The sequence below is a fragment of the Ornithorhynchus anatinus genome, chromosome 2, assembly GCF_004115215.2.
Source record: "Ornithorhynchus anatinus isolate Pmale09 chromosome 2, mOrnAna1.pri.v4, whole genome shotgun sequence".
Lineage (NCBI taxonomy): Eukaryota > Metazoa > Chordata > Mammalia > Monotremata > Ornithorhynchidae > Ornithorhynchus > Ornithorhynchus anatinus.
In genome coordinates this window covers 45,161,214-45,177,243 of record NC_041729.1, presented here as the reverse complement: position 1 = coordinate 45,177,243, position 16,030 = coordinate 45,161,214, and the positions used below count along the sequence as shown (strand labels likewise).

Below are 16,030 nucleotides of genomic sequence, written 5' to 3'. Positions count from 1 at the left end.
TGGGACTGGAAGTCAAGAGGACCTGGTCCTAATTCTGCTCCACCACTTGTCTACTGTCTCTAGACTGTAAACTCCTCATGGGCAGGGAACATGTCCCCTAATTCTGTTGGATTGTACTCTTCCAGTTGCATAGTACAGTGCTCTGCACATAGTAAGCACTCATTAAATTCCATTGATTGATTGCTGTATGACCTTGGACAAGTCACTTAATTTATGTTTCTCACTTCCCTTACCAGTAAAATGGGGATTAAGATTATGACTCCCTCATGGGACATGGATTTACCTAGTGGATAGAGCACAGGCCTGGGAGTTAGGTTGTGGGTTCTAATCCCAGATCTTCCACTTGTCTGCTGTGTGGCCTTGGGCAAGTCACTTCACTTTCCTGTGCCTCAGTTACCTCATCTGTAAAATGGGGATTAAGACGGTGAGCCCTATGCGGGACGGGGACTGTGTCCAATATGATTTGCCTGTCTCCACCCCAATGCTTAGGATAGTGCCTGGCACATAGTAAGCAGTTAACAAATACCATAATTATTATTATTCCAGAATTTAAAACAGTGCCTGAAACATAGTAAGTGCTTAGCTCGTTGTGGGTGGGGAACATGCTAACCAACTGTTACATTGTACTCTCCCAGGTGCTTAGTACAGTGCCCTGCACAAGGTAGGCACTCAATAAATTTGATTAAATAACAAATACCATGAACCTCACCCCGCAAAGAGGTGATTGGAGGGACGGCTCCTTTAAGAGCAGCTCGTTGCCTTGGCGATGGGCTCCGAGCAACGAGACTCGAGCTGAGCTGGGGAAGCCACGGCTAATTCGCGGACCATTCACTCCCTTGTCTGCTTCCTTCCCCGACTGCCCCGGTGGTGGATGCACGACAGCCCCAAGAGGGGCTGGCAAATGACCATTTTAGGAGCCTTGGTAAGAGGCAAGGATGCCAGCGGTTCGGCCCTGCACCTACAACCACCCAGGTGTCTGCTAAGTGCTGAGCGCCCGCTGCTGAGTCTTGCCGCCCCAGAAACAAGTCATCCGGGGACAGTTTGTCCTGTTCTCTGTGCGTTTTCAAGAGGGTGCCCCAGGTTGGAGGACACCAAGCTAGAAGAATTTGACGTTTTATTCTTCTGCGAGTAAGGGCCTTTCACCTCTGGCCTCTCCGAGACCTAGATGAACACATCAAACCTGAGACAAACACCACTGAGTGTAAAATACAACTCGAGCCACATTTTTCTCCAGTATCGTCATCAAAACTGAACGGTAAATACCTTTCTTACCTTGAACAGATCGGTAATGCATTTAGGCAAGTTCCTAAATGGCTTTTATTATTTTGAACTTGTATTTTTGAAAAGCCGATAGGTATGTGGAAGGTCGATGGGCAACATTTGGGAGGCAACTCGGTGTTTGTATTAGGTTTCTACAGGTGTAGTGCTTTTTTAGCGTTTTTAATGGTATTTCTTAAATGCTTACTAAATGCTAGGCACTGTACTAAGCGCTGGGATAAACACAAGGTATTCAAGTTGGGCATAGTCTATATCCCACGTGGGACTCACAGTCGCAACACCCATTTTACACCTGAGGTACCTGAGGCACAGAGATGTCAAGTGCCTTGCCCAAAGTCACAGAGCAAACAAGTGGCTGTGTGGGAATTAGAACCCAGGTCTTATGATTGCCGGGCCCATGCTTTGCCCACTGGAATATTACCTGGAAGAAATCAATGAAAATGAAAACTGAGCTGAATTGCAAATTGGTGCAAACTATATTTAAGGACCTGCACTGTTATTTTTTTTTCCCCTTAAAACTGCTGAAATTTACAACTACTTAGAGTTTACTTAGGGAGCTGCTGTAAAATAATGATGATTTGCTGACTAAGCCAGTTAAATTTAACCGAGATTTAGGGCAGGGAATATGTCTGTTGTTGTTGCGTTGTACTCTTCCAAGCGCTTAGTACAGTGCCCTGCCCCCCCCAGTAAGCACTTAATAAATATGATTGATTATTTGTTCTAGAGCAAATCCCATAGTCATTCGAGAGCAATGGGTAAAGAAAAGAAGAAAGCTGACAAAAAATCAGAAAAGTCTTCACCCGCTCCACCGATCCTTGAGATTTCAGAGACCAAGGGAAATGAAAGTACTTTAAAACTGGATAGTTCATCAGTTAACCAGCTGGAAGAAGCCCAGTCCAATCAAAAAACTCCCAAAGATGAGCCAAAGCCAGAGAAACTGCAGACTGAAGATGTCATTCAGTACTACGACGAGCCCGTACTCACCAAGCTTATTGTCGAACGGTAGATATCGAGTGATTTAAGCTTTACTCTGCTATTTAGATTTAGAAATGCACTCCAGATTGTAGATTGAAGTTCTGAAATGGTGTATAAAACTCCAAAAGTCGAGTCTTAATCCGAGCTTCAGGTCAAAGCAAAGCAGTACAATATTATTCTTTGGAAACAAAACCTGACTTGCCCCCCGCCCCCTACACACAGCTAAGTATTTGGTATTAAACACCTCTGCTTCAAATTTATACCAAGAATCTGGTACATAAATCAGCCTTTTTATAAGAGTTGTTCAACAAATATCAGTTTTAACTAATATTGCGAGGTGGAGGAGGAAAAGCCATGTTTGGGTCATCTAAATTGATTTCTCCTCAAAAAGCAGATTGCCTCTTCTTCCATACCTTAAATGCTCAAGACCTCCCCTCAAAACCCCAAACTTTAATAATATGCTGAGACCTTTATTCTAAAATAAATAAAGCTTAATTTAACTTGTAAAACCTGAATTTTTCAATCATAATGAAGAATTGTTAAACTAGAGGGTCTTTTCTTGGGAAATCTAAAAATTCAGTGTATTAATAGCAGCATTAGTAGCATTCAACATCGGTTCAGTAATGTCAAGTGGAAACTTTTTATATTTTTGAGAGAGAGTGAGTTACTTTTTATCTTTTAATGCCACCTTACCACATTTTAAGAATTCATTAAAATTTAATTGAATACTAGACTTCAAGATTTTCCCAATTCCCTTGTAGTGTAGTAGAACTTCTATTCATATTCACACAGTTCTGTCAAAAAATAGCTTACTGTTAAATATGTCCCCTGTTGTCCAAAAAATTAAAGTTTACATTAGGCTGAAGACTATTCTCAGAATATTTTTCTCAAATGATTATGTGTCAAACAAATAACAGATAACTGTCAATTAAGGCTGTGCCTACTCTGTTTCAGTTGAGGCACACTGAGCAATTTCTAGTTCTGTGCTTTGTATGATAAGTAGTACATCATTAATACTCGGGATCTATGGGAAAAAATTTAAGTATACTCTGAAATTTTCCTCATATTTTAAGAGGTCTCCAACTTTTTATTATATTGAGGGTCTATTGTACTAAAAACCAAAAGACAAACAGCTGTTCTTGACCAAAACTACAGGTAAAGCCAGCTCTCCAAGTGCATAAACTACTTCTGGGGAGTAATGGAGACACTTTTGTAAGCTGTATTAACGCTTTCAACCAACTGGGCTACCATTTAGGGTCCTCTATCAGGAGAAGAAAGAACATCATTTAGAAATCTAATTTAGTGCCTTGAAAGCAGTAATTTATCACATTAAAATTTGAGTTATGCAACTGAGGTCATTATTGATTGGAGAATATTCTAAATACTATTGGATTCACCGAATAACCTAGTATAGAAAATGGCAAAGTTAGAAGACTAGAAAGCCTATAGACAGTATCTGCACAATTATTCTACCTGGAGGTAAAGAATATTGTGTGCATTCTAATGTTCATTAGAGGTGGTGGAAATAGGGGCAGTCAGCAATATCAACATTTATTGAGCTCCTACGTTATGTAGAGTATTACAAGGGGCTTAGAAATATAGAGTAAAAATAAAAGGCATAGTCCCTGCCCTCAAATAGTTTACAAATCTAAGGGGTGAGAAATATGGACAGTAAACACATATAAGCAAATGATTAAAAATAAAAGTAGGCAATTGATAACTAATGTACAGATATAGATAAGGTGGCTGATGGGGTGGCATATTACCTGAAAGGAAGAAGGCTAAAAAGGAAATACCGTTTAGAGAAAGAGCTCTCATAGAATGGCTTCAAAGGTGGGGAGGAAAGAGCTTTGGTGAATTTTGACTGTCACAGTAAGCCAGCCAGTAAGGTGATGAGGACTTAAACCAGCATAATGATGGTAATAAATTGGGAAGAGGGAAGGACAGATCCATGAAAATGTTATAGAAAAAACCTTCATGATTGAGAGACTCATTGAATATGACAAGTGAATGAAAAACACTGCAAGCTTCGGGGACTGGGAGAACAATGATGGTGTTAGTGATGGGAAAGTTAAAAAGAGAAAATGAGTCCTTTCGGTTTTAAGGTGCCATTCAGATGGAAATGGCAGCATGGCCTAGTGGGCGGAGCGTGAGACAGGAAGTCGAGTCCGTTTTCCATTTGTTTATCCATGGGCACTTAGCCAACATGCCACTATGAACCCCAAAGGTCTTTCCTGCTTGGAGTGCTTATTAACTTGTATCGACTCAAGCATGTAGAACACTGTTTGATGTATAGCAAGTGCGTAAGAAATACCATAAAAAATAGTTTTATGTTTGTCTCCTCCATTAGAATGTATACTTCTTGAAGGCACGGACTATGTAGCTTTTCTGTTTTGTACTTTCCAAGGGCTTAGAACAGGGCATTGCATGTAGTGGAAGTTCAAATACCATTACCTCTGTTACTGGGGAAGAGGGCAAAGGAGAAGGACAGATTGAAGACAAAAACGAGAGGAAGAGGTATCTCTAAGAGATGAGAATGTCTGGGATGGGACCTAGTAGAGAGGTTATATATTAAGACTAGGCAAGAGATCCCTTGGCTAGGAAGAAAGAGGCTCTATTTAGAGTTGAGTGTAGAAAAATATAGAGGAGGGAAAGCTGACCTTAGGGGAAGCAGTGTGGCCTCATGGATACAGCACGGGCCTGGGTTCCAGTCTAGGCTCTGCCACCTGACTACTGTGTGACCCTGGGCAAGTCACTTAACTTCTCTTGGCCTCAGTTACCTCATCTGTAAAATGGGGGTAGAAGCTGTGGTTCCTAATGGGGACATGGACTGTTACCAACCTGATTATCTCATATCTATCCCAGTGCTTAGTACAGTCCCTGGCATATAGTATGTGCTTAACAAATACCATTAAAAGAAGAAAGTACTTGTCTGAGAGCCTAAATCCTGCCAACGAAGGTTGGCTATGGGAAAAAATTGCTCCTAAGTATCAGAAGCTTCTGTGTCTCCTTGTTATAAGTAGCACTTAGGTGACTTCAAAGAGATAATAATAATTAATTTTGGTAGCTAAGTGCATCCAATGTGCCAAGCACTGCATTAAGAACTAGGGTAGGTACAAACTAATCAGGTCCAACATGGGGCTCTCAGTCTAAGTAGGAGGAAGACTGGGTATCGAGTCCCCATTTTGCGGATGAGGGAATTGAGGCCCATAGAAGTTAAGTGACTTGCTTGGGGTCACACAGCAGACAAGTTGGGTAATGAGGATTAGAACCCCAGGTCCTCTGACTCCCAGGCTCATGCTCTTTCAGTTAATACAGTGATATTCATAAGTGGTGACCTTAACCTCAGGAAGTAGTGTGAATGTGGGAGGGATCCATTTTAATTCCTCCAAGGAATTTTTATTTAACAAGATTCTGAGGTATATTTGGTGCTGAGTATTTTTAAAAGTCGCTGTCATTGATGCTTATTCATGCTGTGAGTTGATTTTATCTTTAGCTGTGTTTCTTTGTAGCTATGAAGGAGAAAAAGTCCACGGGCTGTATGAAGGAGAAGGCATTGCGTATTTTCAGGGAGGCAACGTATACAGAGTGAGTTGTAACCATAATGCATTCATTAGGTTTCACTTTTACCGAGGTAGGAGAATAGTGACAACAGACTCGTGAAAGCACACTGGCTGTATTTCTCAGATTTCAACTGCTGGTATTGGTGGTTTGTTTTAAGTACTTACTATGTGCCAAGCACTTTTCTGAGTGCTAGGGTCAGATGCAGTGCAGTTATATCAAACACAGTCTTTGTCCCACGTGAGGCTCACCAAGTTGGAAGGGGAATAGGTATTGAATACTGATTTTTATAGATAAGTCCCAGAGAAGTTGTGACTTGCCCAGAGGTCACACAGCAGGTAAGTGGCAGAACTGAAATTAGAACCCCGTTCCTCTCACTCCTAGGCTCGTGCTTGCTCTATCCTCTAGTGTCAGGGTTTTCCTAACTGTCCTATGGCACTTTGTATAAATGGTTTGCTTTCTATCAGAACCCTGAGTTCCGACCTGTAGGTAGCCTGCTAGTATTAACGCCTGTCTCCCCCACCTTTAGACTGTAAGCTTGCGGGGGGACAGGGAATTTGTCGGTTTATTGTTATATTGTACTCTCCCAAGCCCTTACTACAGTGCTCAGCACACAGTAAGTGCTCAGTAAGTACAATTGACTGATTGACTTGTATCTACCCCTGTGTTTAGAACAGTGCTAGACCCATAGCACTTAATAAATAAAGAAATAAATAATGGTTCATGCAGGTTTGACTGAATGTAATACATGCTGAAGCCTTTCTTTTCAGTTAGCAGAGTGGTGTACTACTCATGGAGCTTATTGAAAACGAAAGGATTTCTCACTGTTGGTTGTTTTTGGAGATGCCCGTGAGAAATGCCAGGAAGAAGTCTCTCAAATAAGCAGTGAAACTTTCTAAGACACAAGATCCTATCTGACTCTGGGCATTCTTGATAGCTTCTAGCATTTGGGTCAGATTGTCAAGTCTGCATAGGCCCGTTGATAGTTGTTCCAACTCCAACATTTAGCCTCCAAGAAAGGGAAAGAAGATGTTGAAAGAGAAAAATCTTGGTCCATAGAGAGCTGTCCATTTTCAAAATTCTTGGTTCTTTTTGGTCTTACTGCATTTGATTTTTCTAATAATTGGATCTTTGGATCCTTTTATGTAGTGTTTTCCAAATGGCCATAACACCCAAAACTCTGTGTTTTAAGACTTATAGAGAAGTTAACAGGAATATATTTTCTTGGCGCTTTCATATCTGAGGTGAATAAAGGCATCAATCCTCCCTTGTCCCTGCTCTATTCTTTTTTTTTTAACTTGATTTTACATGATTCTTCTGGAATCCCAGAAGACAATTTTTGAATATGTAAGTTTATTTAATTTGAGTCACCCTAAAAGAACATGCTAAATTCTCACCAAGATATGAAGAAATAACATGTGTTTTGTGGGTGAATAGCACCTGAAGCATAGCACCAGGTTAAAAATATTTATCACTCAACACAACTTTTTGCCAGCGTGTGTTTATAGCCAACCTTTCTAGCTTTGCTAGTATAATGGTGATAACGTATTTGCTGGCCATGGGCATGAGTTAGATTTGCATTTATCATTTTGGTAAAATTCTTATTTGTTCAAGGCCTGATTTATTAAAAATTCAATTCCTAATTTCAAGACCTGATTTTTGAGCCCGTAGTAATCTGCAATTAGAATAATATGTCCTCTTTCAAATTATATTAATGCATTATTTGTATATGCTCTTTCCGATTCTGTCCACTCCTATTTTTTCCCACTCTGTGCCTCAGTGGGGTTTTGGTGATTGGGCTCTTTTAATCCTAGGTTACTGTGGGTTATATATAGTAACTAGGTTAAGTTAAAGGGCTTTAATGGCTATGCCATAAGTTTTGAACCATGGGCCCTTTCTCTTGGAATAAATTGAAACAATTTTATTGTCATATAAAAACAGGAAATTTAGGAAGTTGCCACCAAATGTACAATATTTCCCTAAGAAAGGAACAAAATAGATTAAATTTATTAGTACATACCAAATCAAAACACTTCTGAGGCACAAAACAAAGTTTTAATGGTAGGAATATTATTTAGACTAAATAAGAAACCATGAAGCCCATTTTACCATGGAATGCAGAACCAGAGGTTTTTGGACTCAGTTCTTGGACAGAATTACAACTGTAAATAAAAACTGTGTAAAACGAAAACTCTTTTCTTTTCAAGGGAACATTTTCAGAAGGAATCATGCATGGGCAAGGGATTTATATTTGGGCCGATGGATTGAAATACCAGGTAATAACACCCAGTCATTTATGGTGAATCATAAATTATAAATCTGTATTTTGCAGTTATTGTGACCCTTTCAATCTAATAAATTGAAAGCATATTTTAAATTAGAAAATTTACACCTTGTAAACAAAGAGGTCTGATATAAAGAAGCTTTCTTAAGGTTAAGTTGAGAGACATAATCCATTAATGGAGTTTTTTGTTTTAATCTTTGCTCTAGTCATCAGAGCATGGCTTCTTTGGCCTTCTTGTGGCTTAATGCTGCAGTATTTTTTTCCTTTTTATGAATTAGGCATGAACTTTTTCTTTAAATGTTATGTGTTAAGTGTTTACTAAGTGCCAGCCACTGTATGAAGCACTGAAGTAGATACAAGCTAATCAGGTTGGACGCAGTCCAGTGTCCCACATAGGCTCTCAATCTTAATCCCCATTTTAAAGATGAGTTAATTGAGGCATCCCCATTTTAAAGATGAATTAACTGAGGCACAGAGAGGTGAAGTGGCTTGCCCAAGGTCACACAGCTGACAAGTGTCAGAGCTGGAATTAGACCCTAGGTCCTTCTGACTTCCAGGTCCCTGCTCTATCCACTAGGGCATGCTGTGTCTCCCTTAATACATTGCACATAATTACAAAAATAGCTCAGTGAACTGCAGGATCGGCTTGGTGTTGAAGGACTCCTTTGAGGTATAGGGAAAATATGAGTTGAAATGAAGTTGAATAGTTTGAAATCTTACTATCTACTCTAAAATCATGAAATATGACCACCTTTTGCAAAACTTCCACAATAAAAAAAAACTATTAAAATACTAATAGATTTATTGGAATTGAGATATTTAGTATTTTATAACTCAGATTTTTATTTAGGAACATCCAAATTACATGTAGATGGTGCACACAGAGATTATATATAAACAAAAGCAATAGTCCATATTACAGAGAACATGCCTTTCAGCACTGTTATATTGTACTCTCCTAAGGGCCTAGTACAGTGTTCTGCACATAGTAAATGCTCAATAAATATGGTTGATCACATAAAAATATTCAATCTTAAGTTTGGTGAAACTTCCTGACATTATTAGAGATTATTTAATGTATATTGTCTAAAATAACTTTGCCATTTAATTTGCTCGTCTAGTTTTTGATCTTAGTCTTTTATACCACGCCCCCGCCCCCCCCCCCCCAAATACGAGTAAAAATGCACAGAGCTAACACTGGGTGCACAGTTAGAGAGTTTGTGAACTTCAGCTCGGAAAGGAGCAAAAAGTCATGCTTGCACAGTCTCCTTGTATGTGCCTAGGCCTGTCCCAGTGTCTAATAGCCTCAGGAAAAGACTCAGGGAATGCTGTTGGGACTACTTGCTCCTAAAGCAAACAACCCATGGGTAAAAATTGGAACAGTAAGGAACCAGTAGAATAAAGCCAGGCAGTGGTGTTGTCTCAACTATCTCTGTCTGAACTTGGCCCAGTTTCAGGGACAAAAACCAGGGAGCTGATGCTCAACTGTAAGGTGAGGAAAAGTGCCGTCCTTGTTGAAATCAAGCACACTATCCTGATTTTATGTTCCAGAGTGGGATCCTCTGCCTGAGGAGAAGGGGATAAAGAGGAAAAGGTCAGAGAGTCAGATGCAGGGAAGAGAACCATTATTCACATGGCAGAACCAGGCAGCCTGGGGAGAGTGAAGTGGAAAAGTTTTAGACAGGTAGAAAAATACCACAAAACAGCCCTCAATCCATGGATCTTTGGTTCTAAATGCCATATGGCTCTTGTGGGTTTCATTTTCTCAGTGTGTGCTGTGGAATTTATGCCAATTTTTTAACTATATCACCATAGGGGAACTTTATTAAGAACATGCCTATGAGTTATGGCGCTTACACCTGGCCGGATGGCAGCAGATATGAAGGGGAAGTGAAGAACGGCTTGAGGCATGGATTTGGTTTGTTCAAATGTGGTCCCCAGCCAAAATCTTATGTGGGCCAGTGGTGCCAAGGCAAGAGGCATGGGAAGGTAAATGAAGAAAATACGTTATTTAATTATGTAGGATGATAAGGATTCCTGTTTGAAATTACAAGAATTGCAAAATAAAGGATTGATAAAGGGGTATTTTATGGTGTTTTACCCAAATTTGTGTTTAGTTGGAGCCAGAAATAGGAAGTATAAGGAAAAAAAAGTTTCATTTCAAACAGTAGTGCTGAAGTTAACTTGTCTGTTTTCTCGGTGTTTTCCAGCACAATGTGCTTTTCCTGTGTAAACAACAACTTGGAAGAGTACATGGAGAGTTAGATGAAGAAAAATTAAAGCTTTGCACCAAATTCTCTAGAACAGTATTCTCTCAGTTGTTACCTAACAGAATGCAGTATTTCCATGCATCCCAAGAGAGATGCAGAGAAATGCACAGATGAGGCAGATCTAGAGATGAAGAGAGAAAGAAACTGAGAGAAATCAAGAGGTGTACAGACAGTCAATGAGAAAGAGACAGTGAGTGTACTTTAAAATACCAGGCCAATCCTTGCAAATAGTGGAAAACTGAAGGATGCCTAATATAAGGGATAGCTCAACAAAATGTAATTATGGGGGGGCTACCATTTTGCAATCGTAACAACTTTTTTTCTTTGAGAACCTACCCTTTACCCTACTAGTACCTTTTCTGTCATATACTGCAGACCCAATTTGATAAAGATCAAAGCATCCTAATATGTCATAGTTCTCTCAAAATCTATGACAGTTAAGTAGGGACAAATATCTTCAAGGTATGTTGCAAAATCTGTAACAGAGAAGAAAAGTTATTTTCTAAGGTGAGGGCATTTCATCTCAGGAGTTGTGGTAGAGGAAACAATCTCCTTTGATCCCCTTTCTTTCCCTCTGTTAGAAGCAGATTTAGATCCACTTAAAAGAGAGTTACGTCCTTGGCTGCCACTTGGTTCTTTTTCACTACATCCCAGCTAGACTACTGTGTCAGCCTTCTCTCTGACCTCCCTTCCTCCTCTCTCGCCCCACTCCAGTCTATTCTTCACTCCGCTGCCCGGCTCATCTTCCTGCAGAAACGATCTGGGCATGTCACTCCCCTTCTTAAACAACTCCAGTGGTTGCCTATCAACCTCCGCTCCAAACAAAAACTCCTCACTGTAGGCTTCGAAGCTCTACATCATCTTGCCCCTTCCTACCTCTCCTCCCTTCTCTCTTTCTACCGCCCACCCCGCACGCTCCGCTCCTCTGCCGCCCACCTCCTCACCGTCCCTCGGTCTCGCCTATCCTACCGTCGACCCCTGGGCCACGTCCTCCCGCGGTCCTGGAACGCCCTCCCTCCTCACCTCCACCAAACTGATTCTCTTTCCCTCTTCAAAACCCTACTTAAAACTCACCTCCTCCAAGAGGCCTTCCCAGACTGAGCTCCTCTTCTCCCTCTACTCCCTCTACCACCCCCCCTTCACCTCCCCTCAGCTAAACCCTCTTTTCCCCTTTTCCCCCTTTCCCTCTGCTCCTCCCCCCTCCCTTCCCATCCCCTCAGCACTGTACTCATCCGCTCAACTGTATATATTTCTATTACCCTATTTATTTTGTTAATGAAATATACATCGCCTCGATTCTATTTAGTTGCCATTGTTTTTACGAGATGTTCTTCCCCTTGACTCTATTTATTGCCATTGTTCTTGTCTGTCCGTCTCCCCCGATTAGACTGTAAGCCCGTCAAATGGCAGGGACTGTCTCTATCTGTTGCCGACTTGTTCATTCCAAGCGCTTAGTACAGTGCTCTGCACATAGTAAGCACTCAATAAATACTATTGAATAAATACTATTGAATGTGTGTTGAAGAAATGTTGAAATGGAGGTGGAGCAAAGTGGAGCAGCTCTATTTTGCGCTCTCTCAAATCTGCCTGTATAAGGAATACTGGGTAGAATTTTTGGCATTGGGTAGAGAAAAGAAAGAAGGAAAATCCATTCCCTCCCTCTGTGGACTTAAGGAAATCCATTTTTTTTCCTGCCCAGAGGACAGAAATGGACTTACTGAATTATAGCATAGACATCCTGTTGAAATGAGACAGTTCATATGTTCATATGTTTTCTCTTAACAGTATTTCTCCATGTGATGCATATTTTTTTTTTTTTCCCCTCCATGACTTCTTTAAGGGTTCCATGTTTTACAACCAGTATGGTACCTCTTGGTATGAGGGAGAATGGGTAAACAACATCAAAAAAGGCTGGGGTGTGAGATGGTAAGTATTCCTTTCTAAAACGTTTGAGGAAGATACTTGTAGATTGATTTATTACATTTTGACCTGAGTCTCATTTTATAAAAGACAATTTAGTTGTAAAAGGGCCAGAGAATACCAATTATTTAGGCAATGCCAATGTGTTTATGGGAGATCTTTAAGATCTAAAAGCACCGTAGTTTCTGGCACTTTTGTAATCAAGATGCTTCACTTTGTCATTGTAGAAGCAGTTTGTCATTGGTGGATTTACCTTGCATGCCTTAGATTTTTCTGGACATTCCCAATTTGCATGACTTAAGGCTGAACTTAGGGCAACCTGTGTAGTATAATATTGCAAAATCTTTTCATTTACTTCTAGCGCACTCTCCCAAGAACCTAGGATTAATCAGTCAATAGTATTTATTGAGCGCTTGCTCTGAGTATAAGTATTCAAATGCTTAGGTGTCATGGAAGCACTGGCATGGCAGTAATTAATTATGGTGTTTGTTAAGCACTTACTATGTGCCAGCACTGTACTAAACATTGGGGTGATTACAAACAAATCAGGTTGGACACAGTCCCAGTCCCATGTTGGCTTACAGTCTCAATCCCCATTTTACAGATGAGGTAACTGAGGCCCAGAGAAGGGAAGTGACTTGCCCAAGGTCACAAAGCAGACAAGTGGCGGAGCCAGGATTAGAACCCCCCCCACCTTCTGACTCCCAGGCTCATGTTCTATTCACTAGGCCATGCTGCTTCTCAAGATATACGTGTCAGAAGTGGGATTCGAACCCACGCCTCCAGAGGAGACTGCGAGGGGGAAAGAGTAGAAGGGGAAATAGGGTGGGGGGTTGAAAGATAAAAGATAGAAGAGCAGTTGTCTGCCAGAAGGGAAGGAGGAGGGAGAGTGTGAGTGAGATGTTGGTAGTGAGAGATGAGAACGAGGCATAGTGATTCGAGTGACTTGAGAGCAATGGAACGTGTGGGCTGGGTTGTAGTGGGAAAGGAGCAAAGATAAATAGTGGGGAGAAAGTTGATTGAATACCTTAAAGCCAATGGCCAGGAGTTTTTCTTTTTGGTGAGAGCAATGATCAGCCATTTGAGGTTTTTGAGGTGTTTTTGAGAAGCAGCATGGTATAGTGGAAAACCTTGGGCCTGGATTCTAAACACTGCTCTGCTGTTTGTTCTCTGTGTGACCTCGGGAAAGACACTTAACTTTTCTGTGTTTGTTACTTCTGTAAATGGGAATTAAGACTGTGGGAGATGAACTGGGTCTAACCTATCTTGTATTTACCCCAGTGCTTAGTACAGTGTCTGGCACGTAATAAAAAATTAACAAATTCTTTAAAAAAAAGTGTGGGAGATGTGCATATAACGATACTTTAGAAAAATATGAGCGGCAAAGAGAAATGTGGACTAGAGGGGAGATACTCAAGGGCAGGGAAGTCTGCAAGGGGGCTGACGTGGTAGTCGAGTCAGGATATGACAGGTACTTGGACCCGTGTGGTGGTAATTTGAAGAGGAAGGGACAGATTCTGGAGATGTTTTGAAGAAAGAACCCACACGATTTGGTGGGTGAGTGAATATGCGGGTTGAGAGAGGAGTCAAGGTTAATGTCAAGATTACGAGCTCCATAGACAGAGAATATGGTGATGGTGCAAACAGTGATGGGAAATATAGGAGGAGAGGATTTGGGAAGGAAGATGAGTGCAGTTTTGGGCAGGTTGAGCTTGAGGTTCTGGCAGAACATCCATCCTCTAGACTGTAAGCTTGTTATGGGCAGGGAATGTGTTTATTGTTATATCAGACTCTCCAAAGCACTTGGTACTGTGTTTTGCACAGTAATTGTTCAATAAATATGATTGAATGAATGAGTGAATATAGAAAATGTCAAGAAGGAAGTTGGGGGTGTGATATTGCAGAGGAGAGAGGTCGGGGCTAGTGAGGTAGATTTGGGCGTCATCTGTGTAGGAGTGGTAGTGGAAGCCATGAGAGTAGATCTGCTCCCCAAGAGATTGAGAATTGAATGGAGCCCAGAACTGAGACTTGGAGGGACTCTCACAGTTAGGGGATGGGAGACCTTAATCTCTTTGTGGGCAGAGAACTTGTTTGCCAACTCTGTTGAATTGGACTCTCCCAAGTGCAATGTACAATGCTCTGCACATAAGAAGCACTCAGTAAATGCAATTGATTTATTGACAGAGTTGGCAAAAGAGACTGAGAAGGAACCGTCAGAGAGACCAGGGAACTAGAAGAAGACTATGTCAGAGAAACCGAAGTTAGACGTCGTTTCCAGGAAAAGAGGGCGGGCAACAGATTCAAAGGTAGCCGAGAGGTCAAGGAGTATTAGGACCAAGTAGAATGTGTTAGGTTGGTCAAGGAGGAGCTCATCGGTGACTCTGGAAAGAGCAGTTTCAGTAAAGTGGAGAGGGGGAAGCTGGACTGTGGAGGGTCAAGGAAGGAGATGGACAAGAAGAAGTGGAGGTGTGGAGTGTTGATGATCTGTTCAGGAAGATTGAACAGGAATGGAAGGATGAGATGGAGCAGTAGCTGGGTGGCAGAGTCATATTGGGAAAGTGATTTTCTTTTAAGATAGGGATGCATGGGTGTGTTGAAAGTATGGCGGAAGGAGCATCAGGGTGTGAGTGGTTGAATGCACCCAGTGCCTCTGCATCCCGTCACTCATGAATACTATTTGAGTGAATTAATTTTAAGCAGTGCTAAGTGAACATGATTAAGGAGAATTAAATAATCTCCCTCATTTGTTGCCATAACGGTATATTTAAAAGTGGAGTATTCTTACCTATAATCTAGTCCAGATTTTATTACATCCACATATCCCTTTTTGGATTGAATGATGTGTGTGAGGAGGTGTACATATTGAATCTCTTAACTTGAGGGTTAGGGGAAAGGAGATTGAGATTGAAAAGTCAAGTACATATGGTAACTTGTTTATCTGCATTCTTGCCTAGTTACAGATCTGGAAACATTTATGAAGGTCAGTGGGAAAACAACGTGCGCCATGGTGAGGGAAAAATGAGAATGGTTGACAACAAAACGAAGAATAGCACTGGACATGGGTGAATGGAATTCAGGTAGAATTTGGTATAATATTTTTATCCACACAATCAGGTAAATGTTTGTTTTCTACCAGTTCACAATGGTAATCCAAAATTCAATCATTAATAAACTGATTTTGATAGGTTTGGGAATGCGATTCTAACACCGTACATTGAATTCAGTGGGTTGTTTGGGGTATACCCTATTCCTCCATAAAGTCTTATTTTTACTCGCAATCAGCAGTATATTTTGAGCTCTCACTGTTTGCAGAGCACTTGTACTAAGCACTGGGGAGAACACCAGTACAGAGTTGGTAGACATGTTCCCTACCCAAAAGGACTTTGCAGTCTAGATTGGGTGACAGTCATAAATATAAATTAATTGTGACAGTGTACATTGGTGCTATGGGGCTGGGGGGGGGTGAATATCAAGGGCTCAAAGAGTACAGATCCAAGGGCAGGTACGCATCTGACTGTATATTTTGAATAGAACCCTGCTAGGGAATTAGATGTGTCCTTGGAAGAACACTCTCTATTTATATTCAGTGCAATTGTATTGACAGAAGAATTGGTTGGGTGCATGCGTACAGTGCCTTACATATTATAGCACAAGTTTTCCTACAGTGGAATTCTCCATATCAAAGGAAAACAGTGTGTTATAAAGTCCTGCCCATAAGTCATACTCTGACATTACTGATTGT

At 41.0% G+C, this 16,030-nt stretch overlaps 1 protein-coding gene across 1 annotated transcript in view; it reads left to right on the top strand.

Annotated features, from left to right (window-relative positions):
* Positions 1-672: 672 nt before the first annotated feature.
* LOC100081700 (radial spoke head 10 homolog B2) overlaps positions 673-16,030 on the top strand; it is a 44,178-nt gene continuing 28,820 nt past the window's right edge. The window contains 8 exon segments of the mRNA XM_029058543.2: positions 673-1,255; positions 2,003-2,280; positions 5,766-5,841; positions 8,022-8,090; positions 9,914-10,087; positions 12,209-12,294; positions 15,243-15,324; positions 15,327-15,365. Of these exon segments, the coding sequence (XP_028914376.1) occupies positions 2,030-2,280; positions 5,766-5,841; positions 8,022-8,090; positions 9,914-10,087; positions 12,209-12,294; positions 15,243-15,324; positions 15,327-15,365 (777 nt within the window). The 5' untranslated portion in view covers positions 673-1,255; positions 2,003-2,029.